At 27.7% G+C, this 23,294-nt stretch overlaps 2 protein-coding genes across 18 annotated transcripts in view; one reads left to right on the top strand and one right to left on the bottom strand.

The window, feature by feature from the left end:
- LOC111275310 (uncharacterized) overlaps positions 1-23,294 on the top strand; it is a 40,761-nt gene that overhangs the window by 8,385 nt on the left and 9,082 nt on the right. For 5 of the 17 annotated variants that reach the window (XM_089754894.1, XM_089754893.1, XM_089754891.1 and 2 more), the window contains one exon: positions 2,470-2,629. The exons of 9 other annotated variants lie outside the window; for them this stretch is intronic. The gene's annotated coding sequence lies outside the window, so the exon portion shown is untranslated. Of the gene's footprint in view, positions 1-2,469; positions 3,546-23,294 lie in introns of those variants that run through there. 3 more of the 17 variants (XM_089754900.1, XM_089754899.1, XM_089754896.1) reach the window with 2 other exon arrangements.
- Positions 845-3,366, bottom strand: LOC111275309 (Pentatricopeptide repeat (PPR) superfamily protein). The gene has a single exon (XM_022860561.2). It carries the CDS (start codon positions 3,364-3,366, stop codon positions 1,372-1,374), a length of 1,995 nt encoding a protein of 664 aa, XP_022716296.2. The 3' UTR covers positions 845-1,371.

The following is a 23,294-nucleotide window of genomic DNA, read 5'->3' as shown; positions in this document are numbered from 1 at the left end:
ACCTTAATAACTTGCTTTAATTTCTTTGAAGTAATAAATGAAACATGAGGATGGCATACGCTGCATCTATTACGCTTTTGAAGCAGATGCACAGTTGCACCATGTTGAATTTGGGTATGTTTAGTTAAAGGGATTTAGGGATGCGGATTTTCTATTTGGGTTTGGGATTAGTAGAAAGGATTTGGAGATTGGGGATTTAGTGGCTTAATTTTGTGATTAAGAGATTTACGATTTTTTTTTCCTTTCAAATGTGTGTGTTTTTTTTAGCTTAATTTTTTTCATTTATTACTTTAAAAAAATTTGAAGTGAATTATTAAGTCTCTTTGGTTAATAATAAAAAAAAAGGTTTAAACTAACGTGATTAAAAAATATATCACATGATATTTCTTTAATCCATGTTAGCATCCCTTGTAATCTAAATAAATCAAAATGCCACGTCATTTTAGTCAATGAACACGTAAACAAATCAAATGTCATGTTGGAAAAAATAAATAGAATTAGTTCTTAAACTAAAATTATTAAATCAAAATAATATAAAGATTAAATTTATATGAAGTATAGTAAAGGCACTAAATTTTAAAGTATGGCAAAATACATGAACTTGTGGTAAATTTGACCTATTATTTATCAGAAATAAATATTAAAATCTTAAAAAATATAATAATAAATAAAAATATAAAATATATATAAAAATCAAAACTATTTCATTAAAACTTATAATTTTTGAACTGTTCATATTTTGCTTCATTTTCACAAAAATTAATATACAATAACTCGAAAAAATCATACAATTGATCAAATAATTAAAAACAAAAACATAATGCTCCTAATAAGACATGAAATGTTAATAAAAAACAATAATCATAACATTTAGATTTATTTTTTAAAAAAACCTTTAAAATTTTTATAATATTTAATGTATACTATTTTTTTATTATTTTTATGTTAAAATAAAAATAAAAATATTAAAAATGAGAAACGGTCAACCCGCTATGCCGGGCTCAAATTCTAGTGATCATAAAAAGTTAGGTTTGCTTTCCTCACCAATAATCTCTACAAGAGCCATTACCTGTAAATGAGATGATGAAACCCGTCTATCCCGCACTAGTATCTCCATTCGTCCCAACATAGAGATAATTTTTATAGCAGTATGGCAATGATGACAAATTCTTAAATTCTTCACCACTCGAATAACAGCCCCCATTTCACTACAAGAAGAGCCAAACAAACAGCCAATTTCTCGCTCTGAGTGCCCACCATCTCTTCCTTCTCTTCGTCTTCAACATCTCTTAGCCTGTAACTCTTATTAGCAATGTATCGTAAGCCTTCGCATTTCCTGCACAGTTCATCCAATAGCTTATAGATATCAAATCATCGATCGTATGATCTATCTCCCAGAATGACCTTATGCACTTTACCATCATGTTCCACCCATGTCCAACGGGTTGTCTTCTTCACTCCTAATTTTCTCATTGATTCTCTGACTCGGTCCACATCATCCCACCTCTCAGCTGAAGCATATATATTTGACAGCAGAACATAATTTCCTGAATTAGTTGGTTCAAGCTGAAAGAGCTTATTTGCTGCAAACTCCCCAAGTTCAATTCTTTTGTGAATTACGCTGGCATTAAGAAGAGAGCCATAAATTCCTGCATGTGGTTCCATTGGCATATGATCAACCAATCTCTTTGCTTCATCTAGTTCACCCACTCGACCTAACAAGTCAATCATACAAGCATAGTGGTCTACAGTTGGACATTTTATTGATTCAAATACCCTGCGACCTTCTTTCAATAATCTTGCATGGCTGCATGCTGTAAGGACACCGATATAAGTAATACGGTCTGGCTCAATACCTTCTTTTCTCATCCTAGAAATTAGTTCCACAGCTTCAATTCCATTGCCATGGGCGGCAAATCCTGAAACCAGCACATTGAAAGAAACAATGTCTCTTATTTTCATTTCCTGGAATATCCTTTCAGCATCTTCCATTCTCCCGCATTTTGAATACATGAAAATCAAAGAGTTGTAACCAGAAATGCTCAGCTTGATCTGGTTATCAACAAGGAAATTGACAATCCAATTTCCCATTTCTAAATCCCCAAGGTGTCCACATGCTGAGATAACACTAACCATAGTTATTTCGTCTGGTTTCAAGTCAGTAGTAGCTATCATTTCTTCGAAGAGCCGAATTGCCATTTCAGGATGCCCATTTTGGGCAAAACCAGCAATTATCGTGTTCCATGAGACAATATTCCTTACGGGCATTCTATCAAAGAGCTCTCTAGCTAAAGCCAAATTGCCAAACCTCGTGTATGCTGAAATCATGGCATTCCATGTAGTGCAACTCCTGTGCACGCTGAGCTTATCAAAAAATTTTTGAGCAGTCTCAAGATTCCCACACTTTGCATGCATATCAAGCAAGGCTGTTTTGAGAAAAGAATTCAGCTGAACCTTCTTCTTGTACAGGATTTTGACAAGTGAGTCCGCAAGGGAGGGATCGCCAAGCGATGAGCATGAAGAAATGACAGTGACCCATGTGATTTGATTTGGTTCAGTCCCATTCCCAGCTTTTATCATATGATGAAACAATTGTAAAGCCTCTTTCGCTAAGCCATTTTGAGCATAACCAGAGAGCATTGCATTCCATGAAACCACAGTTCTGTGCGGCATCCGATCAAAATAGCTTCTCGCAGTGAACAAATCCTTTATCTTGGCATAGCCAGTAACCATCGCTGTCCAAGTAACGACATTCCTCTCATTTTCAGGCATCAAGTTAAAGAGACTGCATGCTTCAGCTTCCATACCGCAGTTCCAGTATCCAGAAATCATGGAATTCCAATCCGCAACCATTCTCTTAGGTATTTCATCAAATAGTTTCCTAGCCATCTCAAATGAGCCAAATTTGGAATAAGCATTCATAATGGCATTGCGCGTATGAGGATCTTGATGATGACCCAATTTCAGAAGATGGACATGAAACAAAATGCCAGCTTTTCCAGATGATTTGATCAGAATAGGATAAAGGGAACCAGGCTTATTGTTGCTTGCTAGCAATTGAGAAAACAGAGAGGTCAATAATTCCACTTCCTTCTCTTTACAAACATGAAGACTGAAGTAGTATTCAACCATAGAATTCAAGGCAAAGAGATTGGGGGAAGGCGTTGAATGAAAAATGATCCGGGTGTAGGAGAGTGGGGCGCGCAGACGCGCGCAGCTGTTGATGAGCAGTGCCACCCAGTGGTTACGGTGGTGGAGGGAGTTTTGGATAAGCTGCGCATGTAACTGCTTTAGTTGAGTTTGATTCAGTATTCTGCCTGCTATTTGTACCCAACATGTCCAATCATTCAAATTGTTCTTTGCCATACCTCATTTAGTTGGAGCATCCGGCTCCTCTCCAGCCCCAAAAAGCACTGGAGAGACCGCTCCAAGTCTAAAATACTGCCTATTGTGTACGAATTCCTTGCCTCTACTTCACATGTCGCCAGCCCAAAATGCACTGAAGAGGCCGCTCCAAATCTAAGATACTCCTTATTGTGTATGAATTCCTTGTTCCTCTTGTTCGCAAGTCGGGGCTTATCCTTCCGAGCTGCTAGTACATGTGTAGTAACTGTTTTCGTACTAGGTTTTAGATTCATTTAAAAAGTTGGAGGCTTCAAGATAAAGAAAACATTAGAGCAAACAAACAAATGTAGATAAAATTCAAAACATAATCTAAACGTGAGAAATTTTCTACAATTTTGTGAGTAATATAATTTTATTTTTGATATTTCAACATTTTAATAAGAATTTAATAACATAATAGCTACTTAAAAAAATACAAAATTTTTGAAAAGGAAATATTTTTTATCGTGTCATCCAAACAATAAAAAATATAAACATTTCTAAAAAATATCAACATTTTCAAATAATTATTTTCTAAAATCTGATTTTTGTGAAACAAATGTAATTATAGTTTTCAAGTTATGGGCCGTGGGGATAGGATTGTCTTTGATCCAATCACGTCATATTAAATCATTTTAAATAATTTTGAATTAGGATCATTATCATTTTAAATTTAAATCATTTAGCTTCGGATAATTTTAAATTTATAGGTTTTAATTTTTAAAACAAATAAATTTTAGTATGAATTTTTTCAAGTTAATCTTTTTGGTCATTTAGGTTTAGATATTTTGATTTAGATTAATTCATCATACTTTTGGTCCTTTTGTCAAGATTTGTGATGTATCTTATTAAAGTATTGAAAGCATTTATTGTTGAAATGTTAAAAATAAAATATTATAATTATAAATCTTTTAATATCAATATTTTAAAAATAGTTATATTTTAATAATAGTATTTACTAAAATAATTAAAATTAAAATATTATTTAGATAAGTATTAAAATAATACTATTTATTAAAATAATAGTTCTAGAAAAACAAAAATAGAAATATTTATTATTAATATATTAAAAATATTTATATATTGAAAATATTTGTTATGAAATAAAAAATTCTTATTTATATTTATTATGAAATTTTAACATTTGTCATTAAAATTATACAAATATTATATTTTAATTTTTTAAGTATATTAAGAAATAATTAAAATATGAAAAATTTATATTATTAGAAAATTATTATTAAATTGTAATAATGTTAAATTAGATAACACTTACTATTAAAAAGTATTATTTATTGTTTATTATTAAAATAGTAATATAGCACTATTTATTATTAAACTATTAATTTTATTTATTGTTAATAATATTAAAAAAGTAATATTTATTATGAAAATATTAAAATATTTCATATGAATATTTTTAAAATTTTTTAAATATAAGTTTCAATTAAAATTTAATTAAAAGCTTTTTTTCTTACATAATAATATCTCAAGTTGATTTGAGCTAGGTTAAGCCATAAAAGAATATGCCCAAGAGCCAACTTAAGTTAAACTTAAGGTTACCAGCCCATGTTGGAAAATATTTTTAAAATATAAAAATATGATTAAGTAAATAACTTAATCAAAGAAAAATAATGTTATGTTATTAAAATAATTTAAGGTAATGTTCCATGATCAATAGGATTGATTTTGAACTTGAAAGAATCATATTAATTAGGTTTTACATGAAAGTAGTCAACTTTGTTGCTCAAAAGAGTCAACTGCTTTCAGCATCCAAAGAGGGTATGGAATCAACTACTTTAACAAATAAAAGCTAAAACTTAGATTCTATATAAATAACAGTCAACTTCTAGCATAAAGCAATCGATTGCTATAGCTAGAAGTGAGAAGAATCAATTTGAAACCTTAATGAATCGATTGTTATTGATTAACTATATTATGGAAAACTGATATATGCTATAGTAGTTGATTGCCATTAAAGAGGAATTGACTATTTTATAGGAAACCAAATGTGAAACCTTTTTAGATTGGTAATGGAATCGACTGCCTTACTAAAGGAGTTGGCTGTTTTTTTTCTTGTGATTTTCTAGAAACAAAAAATACAAAGAGTAGTCAACTGCCATCTTTAAGTAGTTGACTGCCCTATGTGAAAAGTTACAAATTCCAGAAAAGCATGAAAAATTATTTCTTTTAAGAATGAAAAGGTTAATAGTACAAATGAGTCTTATTATTCAAAAAGATATCTTTCTTATTAAATGAAGTGATCTTTGATTGAAAACACACAATCAAATAGTCACAACCTTAAGATTTAATCTTTATAAATAAAGATTATGAGTGGTCATTTAAGATAGTTAAAGAGGTTCGATAGATTGAACAATATTGAAACATTCTTTTAATTCTCCCATTCTCTCACAAATAAGGTATAGTTACTTTGACATAATTTTTGTAGATATTAATGTTCAAAGTTAGATGTTTTCATTTTCATCAATGGAAGTTTAGTGTTTGATAGCATAAATGCAATGTGAAATCAAACAAGGCTTTATTGTATTTTGGAGGTTTTTCGGTTATATCCCTTTTGTATATCATAACTAGTAGGGAAGAAATAAGTCTTTAAAAAAGTTGCATTCACAGCACACTTTGAAGTCAATTTTCTTTATACTTTAAAGGTTTCATCTTAAGTTCAACTAAGGCTTGGAAGGGAGGTATTTGAAGCAAAGACTGCAATTAAAGATACAAAAAGGAAGCTTACAATCAACAAGGTCGTGATAAAGCAAGTTTAGGAAAAAACAAGTCTAGATTTTCTAACAACATGAAGGATTGCTCGACTAATGGTAAAATTTTTTATGAAAATTATGCTCTCTTTTTCTAAAGTAAAAGATAATTTTCTATTTTTTGATTTAAATTTTCATTGATTATCAAGTTATTTTTTGTTAATCAACAATTTTCTTAAAATGTAGAAATTATTTTCTAAAAGTCAATTTTTACAAAACAAACAACATCAAGCCAAATTTCCTACTAAGATCATTAAGAAACTATATGTCATTCAAAATCTTTACTTAGGCAATATTAGTTATCCTAGTTCTTTCTAAAATAAAATTTTCCACCAAAATCTATTGTCACTTCATCTTTTTGACAAATAGGAACAATCTTTTTGAAAGTTTTGTATTTATAGAGGTTTTATTTGTAAGGAAAGAAGTTTTAGACTATAAATTGATCGAAATGTAATGTGATGACTGTAAAAATTAGTTTTTTTATAGGTCATTTTTTAGTTTAAAATCTGGGAATTTTGTTGATTTTTGCTAAATAAAAATAATTTCCACAAAAATTGTAAAAGAGTGATTCAAGTATTGAAATTGTCTTACCTTTACTTATATTTGAAGAAATTAGAATAAGAATGAATTATTATGCCAACTAATCAAAACAAAATCTAATTAATGTAATTAAACTTGAAAACATGCAATAACAATGAATTAATATGAATTTAAATCTAAACTAATGCAAATAACAAGTAACTTATGAATTAAGATGCAACCAACTTAAATTAAGATAAACCAAAACTTAAATTATACAAGAACCTAAAATTAAACTCAAAGTATGTAAGATTACTGAACCAAATTAAATAGAATGTTATTAACCATATGTAATTCAAACCTAAACATGCAAGAATAAACTGAACATGTAATTGCGTAAACATGTAGTTACGTAAAACATTATTAACAACAATTTAAATATGAAATGAATATGCTTTGAATTGAATTGAAACTAAAACTAATCTAAACAACCTAAATAGCATGCAATTATGAGCAACAACTAATTAAAGTATAACTGATTGTAAATAAAACTGATTAAACTTAAGATCACGTAACTTAACGAAATTGATTATGCATAAACATTAACTAAAGAAAACTTGAAATCACAATCAATAGAACTCAATTAAACCCTAAAGCATGTAACTACTATGAATTTTACTTAACTAAATTAACCTTAAAACTTTGAAAACAGAACTGAAAAAACTAATTAATATGCAGGAACTACTGAATTTAAACTTACCAACTTAAATGAAACCTAATTGAATCTTAATTAATCCTAACAACATAAAACTTAAACAAATTAACCCAATTAAACCTTAACCAAATTCTTTTAATCCTAAGAACATGTAGTCTAACTGAATTAATCTTAACTAACTTAGATAACAGTAAATTAAATCAATATCTAAGCATTAACATGTAAATTGAAGTAAAATTAATTAATTGAAACATGCAAACATCAACTTAAAGAGAAACAACATAAACTTAAATTGATTTGAATTGAAGAAGCATGAACAAAAACTTAAACTTGCAAATTGAAACTTAAATTGCTTTAAAAACTGAAAATAAACTTAAACAATCTTAAATTGTAGTAAAGAAAAGCTTAAGAACAATAAAAACTTAAAAGAAAGTAAAAAGAAAGCTAATAAATTAAAGATTGATCTGTCACTCCAATCATGCTTTTCCTAATGCCTAAACTAGCTATTTATAGAACAAAAATACAAGAAATCCTAAAGTGATAAGTAGTGTTAGCCTTAAATTGATAAAATATTTTGAAATGATAAAACAAAAAATTGCTAAAATTGAATTAAAATGATTTTGACTTAATTCGAATATTTTTTTAGCTTTTTATCTAGTAAAAAATATGTTCAGTTCATCTGGCATGGTTTAAAAACAAAATTAGGCAAAGTAGCATAGAAGGGATCGATCTCCTCTTCAAGGGGATCGATTGATTTTTGGCCAAAAAGCAGATTCATGCAATTTTCATGAAAAACAATCAATCCCCTTCTTGTATGGATCGATTAGTTCAATGTTTTTAAAGACAGAGATATGGATTTCTCATGGATAAGGATGAGTTGATCATAGAAAATGATCTTACTAATTATCAAAAAGCAATGTTGGACATTGATTCTAACAAATGGCATGAGGCCATAAAATTCGAAATCGAATCCATGTATGCAAACTAAGTATGGACTTTGGTGGAACCATTTAAAGAGATAAAACCCATAAAGTGCAAATGGAATTTCGAAAAGAAAACCGACATGAATGGCAATGTACAAATGTACAAAGTTAGGCTAGTTGCAAAACGGTTATAATTAAAAACAAGGAGTTGATTTTAATGAAACTTTTTCACCAATAGCCATGTTAAAATCCATTAGGATTTTGCTTGCTACTATCGCATTCCATGACTATAAGATATGGCAAATGGATGTCAAAACGGCATTCCTTAATGGGAATTTACAAAAAGATGTGTACATGACACAACCTAAAGGATTTTAATCTAAAAAATTGCCAACATGGTGTGTAAGCTTCAAAGGTCTATCAATGGACTTAAGTAAGCATCAAGGAGTTGGAATATATGTTTTGATGAAGCAATTATAGAATTTAGATTCATAAAAAATGTAGATTAACCATGTGTATACAAAAAGAAAAGTGGTAGTGTAATCGTTTTCATAGTGCTATATGTGGATGACATATTGCTTAGAGGAAATGATATACCCATCCTACAATCTACCAAGATTTTGTTATCAAAGAAGTTTTCTATAAAGGATTTGCTAGAAGCAACATATGTGCTAGGCATAAGGATCTATAGAGATAGATCAAAGAGGTTGCTTTGTCTCTCATAATTTGGATACATAGAGAAAGTGCTAAAAAGGTTTAGCATGGAAAAATCCAAAAAGGGATTCTTGCCAGTCTTGCATGGCATAAATCTTTTCAAGAACATGTGTCCTAAAACACAAATTGAGAAAGAAATCATGAATAAGGTTCCAAATGCTTCAGCAATTGGTTCCATTATGTATGTAATGCTATACACAAGGAATGATATCTCATATGCTTTAAGCTTAATAAGTAGAAATCAAGCAAATCCTAATGAATCTCACTGAAAGGACGTGAAAACAATCCTTAAGTACTTGAGAAAAACTAAAGACATGTTTCTTGTTTATGGTGGAGCCAAACTCCTTGTTGAGGACTATTATGATGCAAGCTTTCAATCCGACCAAGATGATAGCAAGTCAGAAAATAGCTATGTTTTTACTCTAAATGGTGGAGTAGTAAGTTTGAAAAGTTCCAACAGAGTACAACTATAGACTCGGTAACTGAATCTAAATATGCAAAAGAGGTCATTTGGATCAAGAAGTTCATAACTGAACTGAACGTTGTTCGTAGCATTGTTGATATGATAACAGTATATTGTGACAACAATGGAGCTATTGCTCAAGCCAAGGAACCAAGGTCTCATTAAAAGTCCAAACATGTATAGGGGCAATATCATCTTATTAAAGATTTTGTTTCTAAAGGCGATGTTAAAATTGAATGAGTACCCATTGAGGATAACATTGCTAATCCTATTATAAAAGCTATGTCCCAGCAAAAACATGGTAAGCATGTAGTCAAATATAGTATTAGATACATAAATGATTGGCTTTAGTGCAAGTGGGAGATTGTCGGTATTTGCGTTTTAAGTAGAATCATATTTTGGCTAAGACGTTATCATATTTGTAGTACTTTGATATTTGATATCTTATAAAGGTCTTATTCCTTTATCATTGAGCTTGTGCACATATATTTCAATGTTATTGCTTATATGATAAACTCCTCAGAATATAAATAAAGCATTGTAAGGGAATTACAATGAACACTATAATACTGAGATCATTATTGCATAAAAACTATATGTTCCAAAATTATTCCTAGTCGATGTTTTATCAATAAGAGGACTTTGACAAAAGTTGTCGAGACTAACACATGATTATGGTCTTGCTTATGAAGCAAGCAACCAATTTCATAGGTTAAAATTTGGGTAAACTTGAGCTAACATGTAGATGATTGTTACAAGAACAAGTTCACTGAACATAACCCGATATGATAATGCTTTATGGTAGTTTACATTCTCATGTGATGGTTGTATAAGTAATCCTTTGACTTTATATTACTTATGATCTTATATGATGAATGTTATACTTTGACTTTACTTATGGTTCTAACCAAGAATGCTTCAGTCGAGTTTTGTTGGGGTATAAATGAGGCATATGAAGAGGCATGAAGTAATCAAGATGGGATTCATCACTTTGTATGATCAAAAGAATATTTCAACTAGTCTTCATTGAATTAACTTGAGAAATCTTTTACTAAAGTGAAATAAGATTCTATAATAATAATTTTCTAATTAATCCCTAATGAAATTACCAAAATACTGTATCCAGTATATGATAAAAAATTAACATGTGGCCAAATGAACTACTATGCCTTTATACTATCTTTAAGAAAATAATTCTTTTTCAATAGTTATTTACTAGATTATCCCTTATGAAATTATTGAAATATTTTTTCATTATATGATAAAAAGTTAACAAGTGGCCAAATGGATAATTATGCCTTCATGTCATAATTACCAAAATACCCCTTCTTTTGTAATTATTTACTAAAAAATCGCCTATGAAATTACCAAAATGCCTTTTCCCATTATATGATAAGAAATGAAATGTGACCAAAAGGACTATTATGGCCTCATACCACAATTATGAAATATCCCTTTTCTTATATTTATTTACTAAATAATCCTTCAAGAAATTACTAAAATGCTATGTACATTATATGATACAAAATTGACACATGACCAAATTGACTGTCAATCTTTCATACCATAACTACAAGTATACCCTTTCTCTAATAGTTATTTACAAAATAATACCTATGAAATTATTGAAATGCCCTATCCATTATATGATAAAAAATTGACATGTGACCATATGAACTATTATGCAACCATACCATAGTTTTGAAAATATCTATTATCTTATAATTATTTATGAAATAATCTCCTATGAAATTACGAAAAAACCATTTCCGTTATATGATTAGAAAGTGACACGTTGTCAAATTTAGTATTATGCCTTCATACCATAATTAGGAAAATATATCCCTTTTCTTCTAATTATTTAAGAATGATTTCGTATGAAATAACAAAAATACTCTTTCAATTATATGATAAAAATTTGCATGTGGCCGAATGGACTGTTATGCTTTTATACTATAATTATGAAAATACCCCTTCTCCTATAATTATTTACTAAATAATCTTTTAGGAAATTGCTAAAATTTCATTTCCATTATATGATAAGAAATTGACAAATGGCGAAATGAACAATTATTTTCACATACCATAATTATGAAATTACCCCTTCTCTTATAGTTATTCACTAAATAATCCCCTATAAAATTTTCGAAATGCTTTTTCCATTACAAGATAAAAAATTGACATATAACCAAATGGACTATTATTTCCTCATAAGATAACCAAAAATACCCTTTCTCTTATAATTATTTACTAAATAATTCTCTAAGAAATTATCAAAATACCCTTTCATTATATGATAAAATTAAAAGAATCCCGTACAAAATTGCAACACTATTCATCCTATTATTTGATGAAAAAACGGTAAGTATCTAAATAATACTGCTAGAAATTACCAAAATGTCCTTTTCATTATATGATAAGAAAATTACATGTAGCCAAATTGACTGTTATGCCTTTATATCATATTTACAAAAATACCCCTTCTCTTAGCATTATTTACTAAATAATCCCTTATTAAATCACCAAAATGCCCTCTCCATTATATTATAAGAAATTGACATGTGGCAAAATAGATTATTATACTCTCATACTATAATTATGAAAATATCCTTCTCTTATAATTATTTACTAACTAATCTCCTATGAAATTACTAAAATGCCCTTTGACATTATGTGATAAGAAATTGACTTAAGGTTAAATGGACTATTATGCTCTCATAACAAAATGATGAATATACTCATTTTCTTATAATTCTTTACTAAATAATACCTTATAAAATTATCAAAATACCCTTTTCATTATATAATAAGAAAATGACATGTGGCCAAGTAAACATTATGCACTCATATCTTAATTACGAAAATACCCCTCCTCTTATAATTATTTACTAAATAATCCCTTATGAAATTACCAAAATACCCTTTTCATTATATGATAAGAAATTGACATGTGACCAAATAGAATATTTTTCCCTCACAACAAAATTACAAAAATAACTCTTTTATTATAATTATTTAGTAAAGAATCCCTTATGAAATTACCAAAATACCCTTTTTATTACATGATAAGAAATTGACATGTGGCCAAATATACTATTATTCCCTCATACCATAGTTACGAAAATACCTTTTCTCTTTTAGTTATTACCAAATAATCCCTCACTAAATTACCAAAATATATTTTCCATTATGTGATAAGAAGTTGACGTGTGGACAAATGAACTATTATGCCCCAATATCATAATTACGAAAATATCCCATCTCTTATAATTATTTAGTAAATAATCCTTTACAAAATTATCAAAATACCATTTCCATTATATGATATACAATAAAAGAATCACTTACGAAATTATAAAACTACCCATCCCATTATTTGATGAGAAAGTGGCATGTGTCCAAATGTACTTTTTTGCCCCTCTATCATAATTACCAAAATACCCTTCTTTTATAATTATTTACTAAATAATCTCCTATAAAATTGTCAAAATACCTTTTTCAATATATGATAAGAAATTGATATTTGACCAAGTGGATTATTATTCCCTTTATACTGTAATTATGAAAATAACTCTTTTCTTATAATTATTTACTAAATAATCCCTTAAGAAATATTAAAATTTCTTTTACATTATATGATAAGAAATTGATATGTGGCCAAATGGACTATTATTCTTTGATATCATAACTACAAAAATACCCCTTCTCTCATAGTATTTACTAAATAATTCCTTATTAAATTACCAAAATACCATTTTCATTGCATGATAAGAAATTGACAGGTAGGCAATTGGATTGTTATTCCGCATAACATAATTATGAAAATACTCTTTCTCTTATAATTATTACTAAATAATCCGTTATTAATTTACCAAAATACCTTTTCCATTATATGATAAGAAGTTGACATATGGCCAAATAGACTATTATGCCCTCATAGCATAATTGCAAAAATACCACTTCTCTAATAATTATTACAAAATAATCCCTTATAAAATTACCAAAATACACTTTCCATTGTATGATAAGAACTTGACATATGGCAAAATGGACTATTATGCCCTCATACCATAATTACGAAAATATCCCTTTTCTTATAATAATTTTCTAACTAATCCCTTACGAAATCAATAAAATACCTTTTCCAGTATATGATAAAAAATTGACATGTGACCAAATGAATTACTATGCCTTCATACCATAATTACAAAAATGCTTCTTTTTCTAATAGTTAGCTAGTAAATAATCCTTTATGAAATTACTGAAATACCCTTTCCAATATATGATAAGAAGTTAACAAGTGACTAAATTGACAATTATTCCCCCATACCATAATTATGAAAATACCATTTCTTTTACAATTATTTACTAAACAATTACCTATGAAATTACCAAACAGCCCTTTCCATTATTTGATAAGAAATTGAATGTGACCAAAGTGACTATTATGGCCTTATACCATAATTATGAAATACCTCTTCTCTCATACATATTTCCTAAATAATCTTTAATGAAATTACTAAAATGCCTTTTCCATTATATGATAATAAACTGACATGTGGAAAATACCTATTCCATAATTCCCATTCCAATTTATGATAAGAAATTGATTTGTGGCCAAATATTCTATTATGTCCTCATACCATAAATATGAAAGTATCCCTTTTCCTATAAATATTTACTAAATAATCGCCAATGAAATTATCAAAATACCCTTTTCCATTATATGATAAGAAATTGACATATGGCCAAATGGACTATTATGTCCTTATACCATAATTACAAAAATACCCCTTCTATTATAATTATTAACTAAATAATACTTCAGGAAATTAATAAAATGCCTTTCCATTATATGATAAGAAATTGACATGTGGCCAAATTGACTATTATGCCATTATATCATAATTATGAAAATATCCCTACTCTTAAAATTATTTACTGAATAATTTTTCAAGAAATTACCAAAATACCCTTTTTAATATATGATATGAAATTGACATGTGGTCAAATGAACTATTATGCCCTTATACCATGATTATGAAAACACCTATTCTCTTACAATTATTTACTAAATAATCTCTTATGAAATTATGAAAATAACCTTTCCATTATTTGAAAAAAAATGGACATGTGGTCAAATTGACAATTATGCCTTTATACCATAATTACGAAATTATATTCCTTCTTTTAAAAATATTTACTAAATGATCTAAGAAATTATGAAAATACCGAATCCATTATATGGTAAAAAACTGACATATGTCCAAATGAACTATTATGCCCTCATACCATAATTATGAAGATACCTTTCTCTTGTAACTATTAACCAAATAATCCCTTATCAAATTTCCACAATGCCTTTACCATTATATGATAAGAAATTGACATGTGACCCAATAGTCTACTTTACCCTCACACCATAATTATGAAAATACCCATTCTCTTATAATTATTTACTAAATAATCCACAAAATCACAAAAATACCATTTCTATTAGATGATAAGAAATTGACTTGTTGTCAAATTGACTATTATCCCATCATACCATAATTTTGAAAATATATTCTTTCTCTTATAATTATTTACTAAATAATCTCCAATAAAGTTATGAAAATACCCTTTTCCATTATATGATAAGAAATTGACATTTGATCAAATCAACTACTATGCACTAATGCCATAATTACGAAAATATCCTTTCTCTTATAATTATTTACTAAATAAGCCCTTAAGAAATTACTAAGCCACTTTTTTCATTATATGATAAGAAATTATATGTGGTCAAATAGACTATTATGCCCTCAAAACATAATTACGAAAGAACCCCATCTTTTATAATTATTTAAAAAATAATCCTCTAAGAAATTACCAGAATGCCATTTCTATTATTTGATAAGAAATTAACATGTGATCAAATTGACTATTTTACCCTTATACTATAATTATGAAAATAACTATTTTCTTATAATTATTTACTAAATAATTTCTGATAAAATTATGAAAATACCCTTTCCATTATATGATAAGAAATTGACATTTGATCAAATCGATTACTACGCCCTCATGCCATAATTATGAAAATATCCCTTCACTTATAATTATTTACTAAATAAGCCCTCAAGAAATTACTAAATGCCTTTTCCATTACATAATAAGAAATTAATAGATGGACAACTGGACTGTTATGCTGTTACACCATAATTACGAAAATACCTTTTGTCTCATAATTATTTACTAAATAAGCGCTCAAGAAATTACTAAGACATCTTTCTCATTATATGATAAGAAATTGCATGTGGTCAAATAGACTATTATGCCCTCATATCATAATTATGAAAATACCCCTTCTCTTATAATTATTTACTAAATAATCCCTTAAGAAATTACCATAATGTTATTGCTATTATATGATAAGAAATTGACTTGTAGCCATATTGACTATTTTGCCTTCATACCATGATTATGAACATAACCATTCTCTTACAATTATTTACTAAATAATCTGTTATGAAATTATGCAAATAACCTTTTCATTATTTGATAAAAAATTGACATTTGGTCAAATTGGCAATTAAGCCCTTATACCATAATTATGAAATTATATTCCTTCTTTTTAAAATAATTTACTAAATGATCTAAGAAATGATGAAAATACCCTATCCATTATATGATAAAAAATTGAAACATGGTCAAATGAACTATTATGCCCTCATACCATAATTATGAAGATACCCTTATCCTATAACTCTTTGCAAAATAATCCCCTATCAAGTTTCCAAAATGCCCATTCCATTATATGATAAGAAATTGACATGTGACCAAATAGACTATTATACCCTCACACCATAAGTATGAAAATACCCATTCTCTTATAATTATTTACTAAATAATCTACAAAATTACAAAAATACCATTTCCATTAGATGATAAGAAATTGACATGTTGTCAAATTAACAATTATCCCATCATAGCATATTCATGAAAATATGCTCATTCTCTTATAATTATTTACTAAATAATCTCTGATGGAATTATGAAAATACCTTTTCCATTATATGATAAGAAATTGACATTTGATCAAATCGACTATTATGCACTAATGCCATAATTATGAAAATACTTTTCTCTTATAATTATTTACTAAATAACCCTCAAGAAATTACCAAAATGCCTTTTTCCATTATACCCTGTATAATAGGTGGACAAACAGACAATTATGCCCTCATACCATGATTATAAAGATACCCTGTCCTTTATAACTATTTACAAAATAATCCCTTAAGAAATTACTGGAATCTCATTTCTATTATATGATAAGAAATTGACATGTGGTCAAATTGACTATTTTGCCATCATACCATAATTACAAAAATAACTATGCTCTTATAATTATTTACTAAATAATCTTTGATGAAATTATGAAAATACCCTTCCATTATATAATAAGAAATTGACATTTTATCAAATCGACTATTATGTTCTCATGCCATAGTTACAAAAATACCCTTTTTTATAATTACTTACCAAATAAGCCCTCAAGAAAATTACAAAAATGCCTTTTCCATTATACGATAAGAAATTAACAGGTGGACAAATGGACTATTATGCCCTCATACCATAAATATGAAAATACCCCTTCTTTTATAATTATTTACTAAAAAAGCTCTCAAGAAATTACTAAGCCGCCTTTCTCATTATATGATTAGAAATTGTATGTGGTCAAATAGATTACTATGCCCTCATATCATAATTACGAAAATACCTTATCTTTTATAATTATTTACAAAATAATCTTTAAAAAATTATTAGAATGCCATTTTTATTATATGATAAGAATTGACATGTGGCCAAATTGACTATTTTGCCATCATACCATAAATACGAAAATAACTATTCTCTTATAATTATTTACTAAATAATCTCCAATGAAATTATGAAAATATCGTTTCCATTATATGATAAGAAATTCACATTTGATCAAATCAACTATTATGGTCTCATGCCATAATTATGAAAATACATTTTCTCTTATATTTATTTACTAAATAAGCCCTCAAGAAATTACTAAAATGCCTTTTCCATTACATGATAAGAAATTAACAGGTGGAAAAATGGACTATTATGCCTTCATACCATAATTATGAAAATACCATTTCTCCTATAATTATTCACTAACTAAGCCTGCAAGAAATTACTACGATGCCTTTCTCATTATATGATAAGAAATTGTATGTGGTCAAATAGACTATTATGTCTTCATACCATAATTATGAAATTACCCCTTCTCTTATAATTATTTACTAAATAATCCTCTAAGAAATTACCATAATGCCATTTTTATTATATGATAAGTAATTGACTTGTAGCCAAATTGACAATTCTGCCATCATACCATGATTATGAACATAACCATTCTCTTATAATTGTTTACTAAATAATCTCCAATGAAATTATCAAAATACCCTTTACAGTACATGATAAGAAATTGATATATGGCAAAATTAACTATTATGCCTGCATACTGTGACTATGAAAACACCAATCCTCCTACGATTATTAACTAAATAATCTCTTATGAAATTATGAACTTAACCTTTCCATTATTTGATAAAAATTGATATGTGGTCAAATTGACAATTAAGCCCTTATACGATAATTACAAAATTATATTCCTTATTTTAAAATTATTTACTAAATGATCTAAGAAATTATGAAAATACCCTATCCATTATATGATAAAAAATTGAAATGTCGCCAAATGAAATATTATACTCTCATACCATAATTATGAAGATACCCTTTTCTAGTAACTATTTACAAAATAATTCCATACCAAATTTCTAAAATGCCCTTTCCATTATATGATAATAAATTGATATGTGACCAAATAGACTATTATACCCTCACACTATAATTATGAAAATACCCCTTCTCTTATAATTATTTATTAAATAATCTATAAAAATACAAAAATACCATTTTCATTAGATGATAAGAAATTAACATGTTGTCAAATTGACTATTATCCTATCATACCATAACTATGAAAATATACTCCTTCTCTTGTAATTATTTACTAAATAATCTTCGATGAAATTATGAAAATACCCTTTTCATTATATGATAAGAAATTGACATTTGATCAAATTTGCTATTACTCTTTTATGCCACAATTACGAAAATACCCTTTCTCTTATAAATATCTACTAAATATGCCCTAAAAAAAAACTAAAACACCATTTCCATTACATGATAAGAAATTAATAAGAGGATAAGTTAACTATTATGCCTTCATACCATAATTACAAAAATACCTCTTTTTTATAATTATTTACCAAATAAGCCCTTAAGAAATTACTAAGACGTCTTTCTCATTATATGATAAGAAATTATATGTGGTCAAATAAACTATTATACCCTCATTCAATAATTACAAAAATGCCTATCTCTTATAATTTTTTTACAAAATAACCCCTAAGAAATTACCAGAATGCCATTCCTGTTATATGACAAGTAATTGACATGTGGCCAAATTGACTATTTTACCCTTATACCATAATGACAAAAATAACCTTTCTCTTATAATTATTTACTAAATAATATCAAATAAAATTACCAAAATACCCTTTCTAGTATATGATAAGAAATTAACATGTGGCCAAATGGACAATTATGCCTTCATACCATAATTATAAAAACAACCATTCTCTTACAATTATTTACCAAATAATCTTTTATGAAATTATGAAAATAACCTTTCCATTATTTGATAAGAAATTGACATTAGGTCAAATTGACAATTATGCCCCTATACAATAATTACGAAATTATATTCCTTCTTTTAAAATTATTTACTAAGTGATCTAAGAAATTATAAAAATACCCTATCCATTATATGATAAGAAATTGATTTGTGGCTAAATGAACAATTATTCCCTGATATCATAATTATGGAAATACCTTTCTCATGTAACTATTTACAAAATAATGCCCTATCAAATTTCCAAAATGCCATTTCCATTATATGATAAGAAACTGATATTTGACCAAATGGACTATTCTGCCCTCACACCATAATTATGAAAATAACCCTTCTCTTATCATTATTTACTAAATAATCTCTTATGAAATTATGAAATTACCCTTTCCATTATATGATAAGAAATTATCAATTGATCAAATTGACTACTCCACCCTCATGCCATAATTATGAAAATACCCTTTCTCTTAAAATGATTTACTAAATAAGCCCTAAAGAAATTACTAAAATGCCTTTTTCATTATATGATAAAAAATTAGCAGGTGAAAAAATAGACTATTATGCCTTCGTACCATAATTATGAAAATACCCCTTCTCCTATAATTATTTATTAAATTATTCAATATTAAATTTCCAAATTGCACTTTTCATTATATGATAAGAAACTGACATGTGGTCAAATTGACTATTATACTATTATACTATAATTATGAAAATATCCCTTCTCATATAATTATTTACTAAATAATCCTCTATAGAATTTTTGATATGCCATTTTCATTATAAGATAAGAAATTAACATACAGCCAAATGGACTATTATGTCCTTATAACATAATTATGAAAATACCCTTTCTCTTATAATTATTTACTAAATAATCCCCTATCAAATTATCAAAATACTCTTTTCATTATATGATAAAATTAAAAGAATCCCATATGAAATTGCAACAGTATTGCTCCTTCCATTATTTGATGAGAAAGTGGCAAATGTCGTGGTCATAATGTAATTACAAAACTACTCCTTCTCTTATAATTATATACTAAATAATCCACTATGAAAATTTTAAATTATCCTTTCCATTATATGATAAGAAATTGACTTATGATCAAATGAACTATTATGCCTTCATACCATAATTATGAAAATACCCGTTCTCTTATAATTATTTATCAAATAATCCATCAAGTAATTACTAAAATGCCTTTTCCATTATATGATAAAAATTTGAAATGTGGTCAAATGGGCTATTATGCCCTCATACCATAATTACGAAAACACCCTTTCTCTTTCCATTATATGATAAAAAATTGACACATGACCAAATTGACTATTATGCCCTTATATTTTAATTACAAAACTACTCATTTTTTTATAATTATTTACTAAATAATCCTTTATGAAATTACCAAAATACTTTTTTTAGTATATGATAAGAAATTGACATATGGTCAAATAGATTATTATGCCCTCATATCATAATTACAAAAAATCCATTCTTATATAATTATTTACTAAATAATCCCCTATAGAATTTTTGATATGCCCTTTTGATTATAAGAAAAGAAATTAACATGCAGTTAAATGGACTATTATGTCCTCGTAACATAATTATGAAAATACCCTTTCTCTTATAATTATTTACTAAATAATCTCTTATGAAATTATCAAAATACCCTTTCCATTATATGATAATTAAAAGAATTCTATATGAAATTGCAAGATTGCTTATTCCATTATTTAATGAGAAAGTGGCAAACGTCTAAATGCACTATTATGTGGTTATATTATAATTACGGAACCACTCATTCTCTTATAATTATTTACTAAATAATCCACTATGAAAATTTTAAAATAACCTTTCCACTATATGATAAGAAATTGACTTGTGGTCAAATGAACTCTTATGCCCTCATACCATAATTACAAAAATACCCATTCTTTTATAATTATTTGCAAATAATCCCTCAAGAAATTACTAAAATGCCTTTTGCATTATATGATAAAAATTCAAAATGTGGTCAAATGGGCTATTATGCTATCATACCATAATTATGAAAATACTCTTTCTCTTTTCATTTTGTGATAAGAGATTGACATTATAAACACCGAATTTTATTCGAAACATTTTAGCATGGTTAACCTAGGCCCATTTATAACCTTTTAAGAGCCCATAAAATGCATCGATATTTAGGCCTAATAAAAAGAGGCCCACATGGTTACTATAAAACTCTTTCGCATGGGATTTATATGGATGATAACTTTTCAAGTGGATGTATGGCAAATAAAGAATAACTAAAAAGAGCAAACCCCAAAGTCAACCTTGATCAAACTTACACAAAACCTGGTCAAAATGAATAGAATCGGGGTCAATCCTCAAAGTTCACAATTAAATTAGGTGATTTTTTAAAAATATTAAAATTTTTTATTGTACTGGGGGAAGTACAAAATTACTAAAATACACTATAGGGGATATTTTCGTAATTTAACTTTTTGAAGCTCAAATTTTCATGAAACTTTTCAAATCTCAATTTAATAATATTTCACGAATTGTGGTATATTTGAAATCATTGAATTACAAAATACCCTTATTAGGATATTTTTGTAATTTGGTTTTCCCTAGATTGGATTTTCATGAAACTTTTTAGATCTCAATTTTATAATATTTCATGATTTTTGGTGCATTTGAAATCACAGCAGTACCCTAAAAAGTGTGAAATTACCAAAATACCCCTATAAGGGTATTTTTGTAATCTAGCTTTTTTGAGTTCAGATTTTCATGAAACATTTCAGATCCTAATTTCATAATTTTTCATGATTTTTGGTGTATTTGAAATCACAGTAGTATCCTGAGAAGTGTGAAATTACCAAAATACCCTATAAAGGTATTTTTGTAATTTGGCTTTCCTGAGTTTGGATTTTCATGAAACTTTTCAGATCTCAATTTCATTTATTTCATGATTTTTTATGTTTTAAAATTCCAAAAATAAGCATGGAAACACTGATTTCTAAGAAAATGGCCTAAATATCGAAAATTTTGCACTAAAGGGTAAAATGATCTTTTCATGGGTTTGGAGGATACAAAAATCTAACATTTGTAGTGAATAATGTGGACCATTGGATCTTTTATTGATTTTGATCCAATGGCCAAAGGTGATTCCTTGAAAAGAAAAAAGAGAAACTTTGACCCTTAGATGAATTTCATCCAAGGGTCTATATTCACATAAATGAGATTTTTTTGGAGGGGTTGACTCTTGAAAAGCTAGAGGGAAGGGTTTGCCGAAGGGAGGGCAACTGGAAATGAGGAGAGGGTGCTGAGAAAAAAATGAAAAGGAGGCATGTAAAAAAGAGGAAAGAAACTGCTAAGAAAAAAAAATGAAAAGAACGAATGAGTGGAGGTTTATTAAGCTATGTCGTTTAAAAAAAAAAGGAGAATAAGGGAAGATTGAAAAAGGAATTTATAGGGGAGAATTTCAAGCTACACAAATAGTAAAAAATAGAAATAAGAAGAGTAAAAGTAGCTTCATGACTATCCCTTTTCATGAGGTTATCTGATTTTCTTTTAGCTTTTCTTCCTATGCATGATTCTTAATGGTTGCTACATCTTTGTATCACTAGATTGATAGTTTCGGTTAAGACAACTAGCAAATAGGGGTTAAGACCTTTTAAAGAGTAATAGTAAATGAAATCTCCATTACCCCATATAGTTTATATGTTGTGTATATAAAAATGGTTTCTTTTTGTTTCTAAAAAATAAGAATGGAATAGGTTCTTAGACATGCTAAAACTTTGACTCCTTGCTTGGTTGTGAATCTAAATTTTTTTTTTATTATTATCTTCTAGGGAATATGGAAAGCAATAAGTAGTTCTTCATGCACATTTTCAAAAATAAGGGTTCTTTAAACTAGTTGTTTACTTATTATAACAAAAGGAGAGGTAGCTTTTGCTTTTTCACCTAGGAAACAAAAAATAAAAATGCTGATTAGTTCCTTTTCTTTCTGTTTATAGGTTGTTTATGGGAATGAAGATTTCCCTTTAGTTA

This window comes from Durio zibethinus, chromosome 26 (genome assembly GCF_047325235.1).
Source record: "Durio zibethinus cultivar Kanyao isolate XHJ-2024 chromosome 26, ASM4732523v1, whole genome shotgun sequence".
Lineage (NCBI taxonomy): Eukaryota > Viridiplantae > Streptophyta > Magnoliopsida > Malvales > Malvaceae > Durio > Durio zibethinus.
This window is presented reverse-complemented; position numbering and strand designations above follow the sequence as displayed.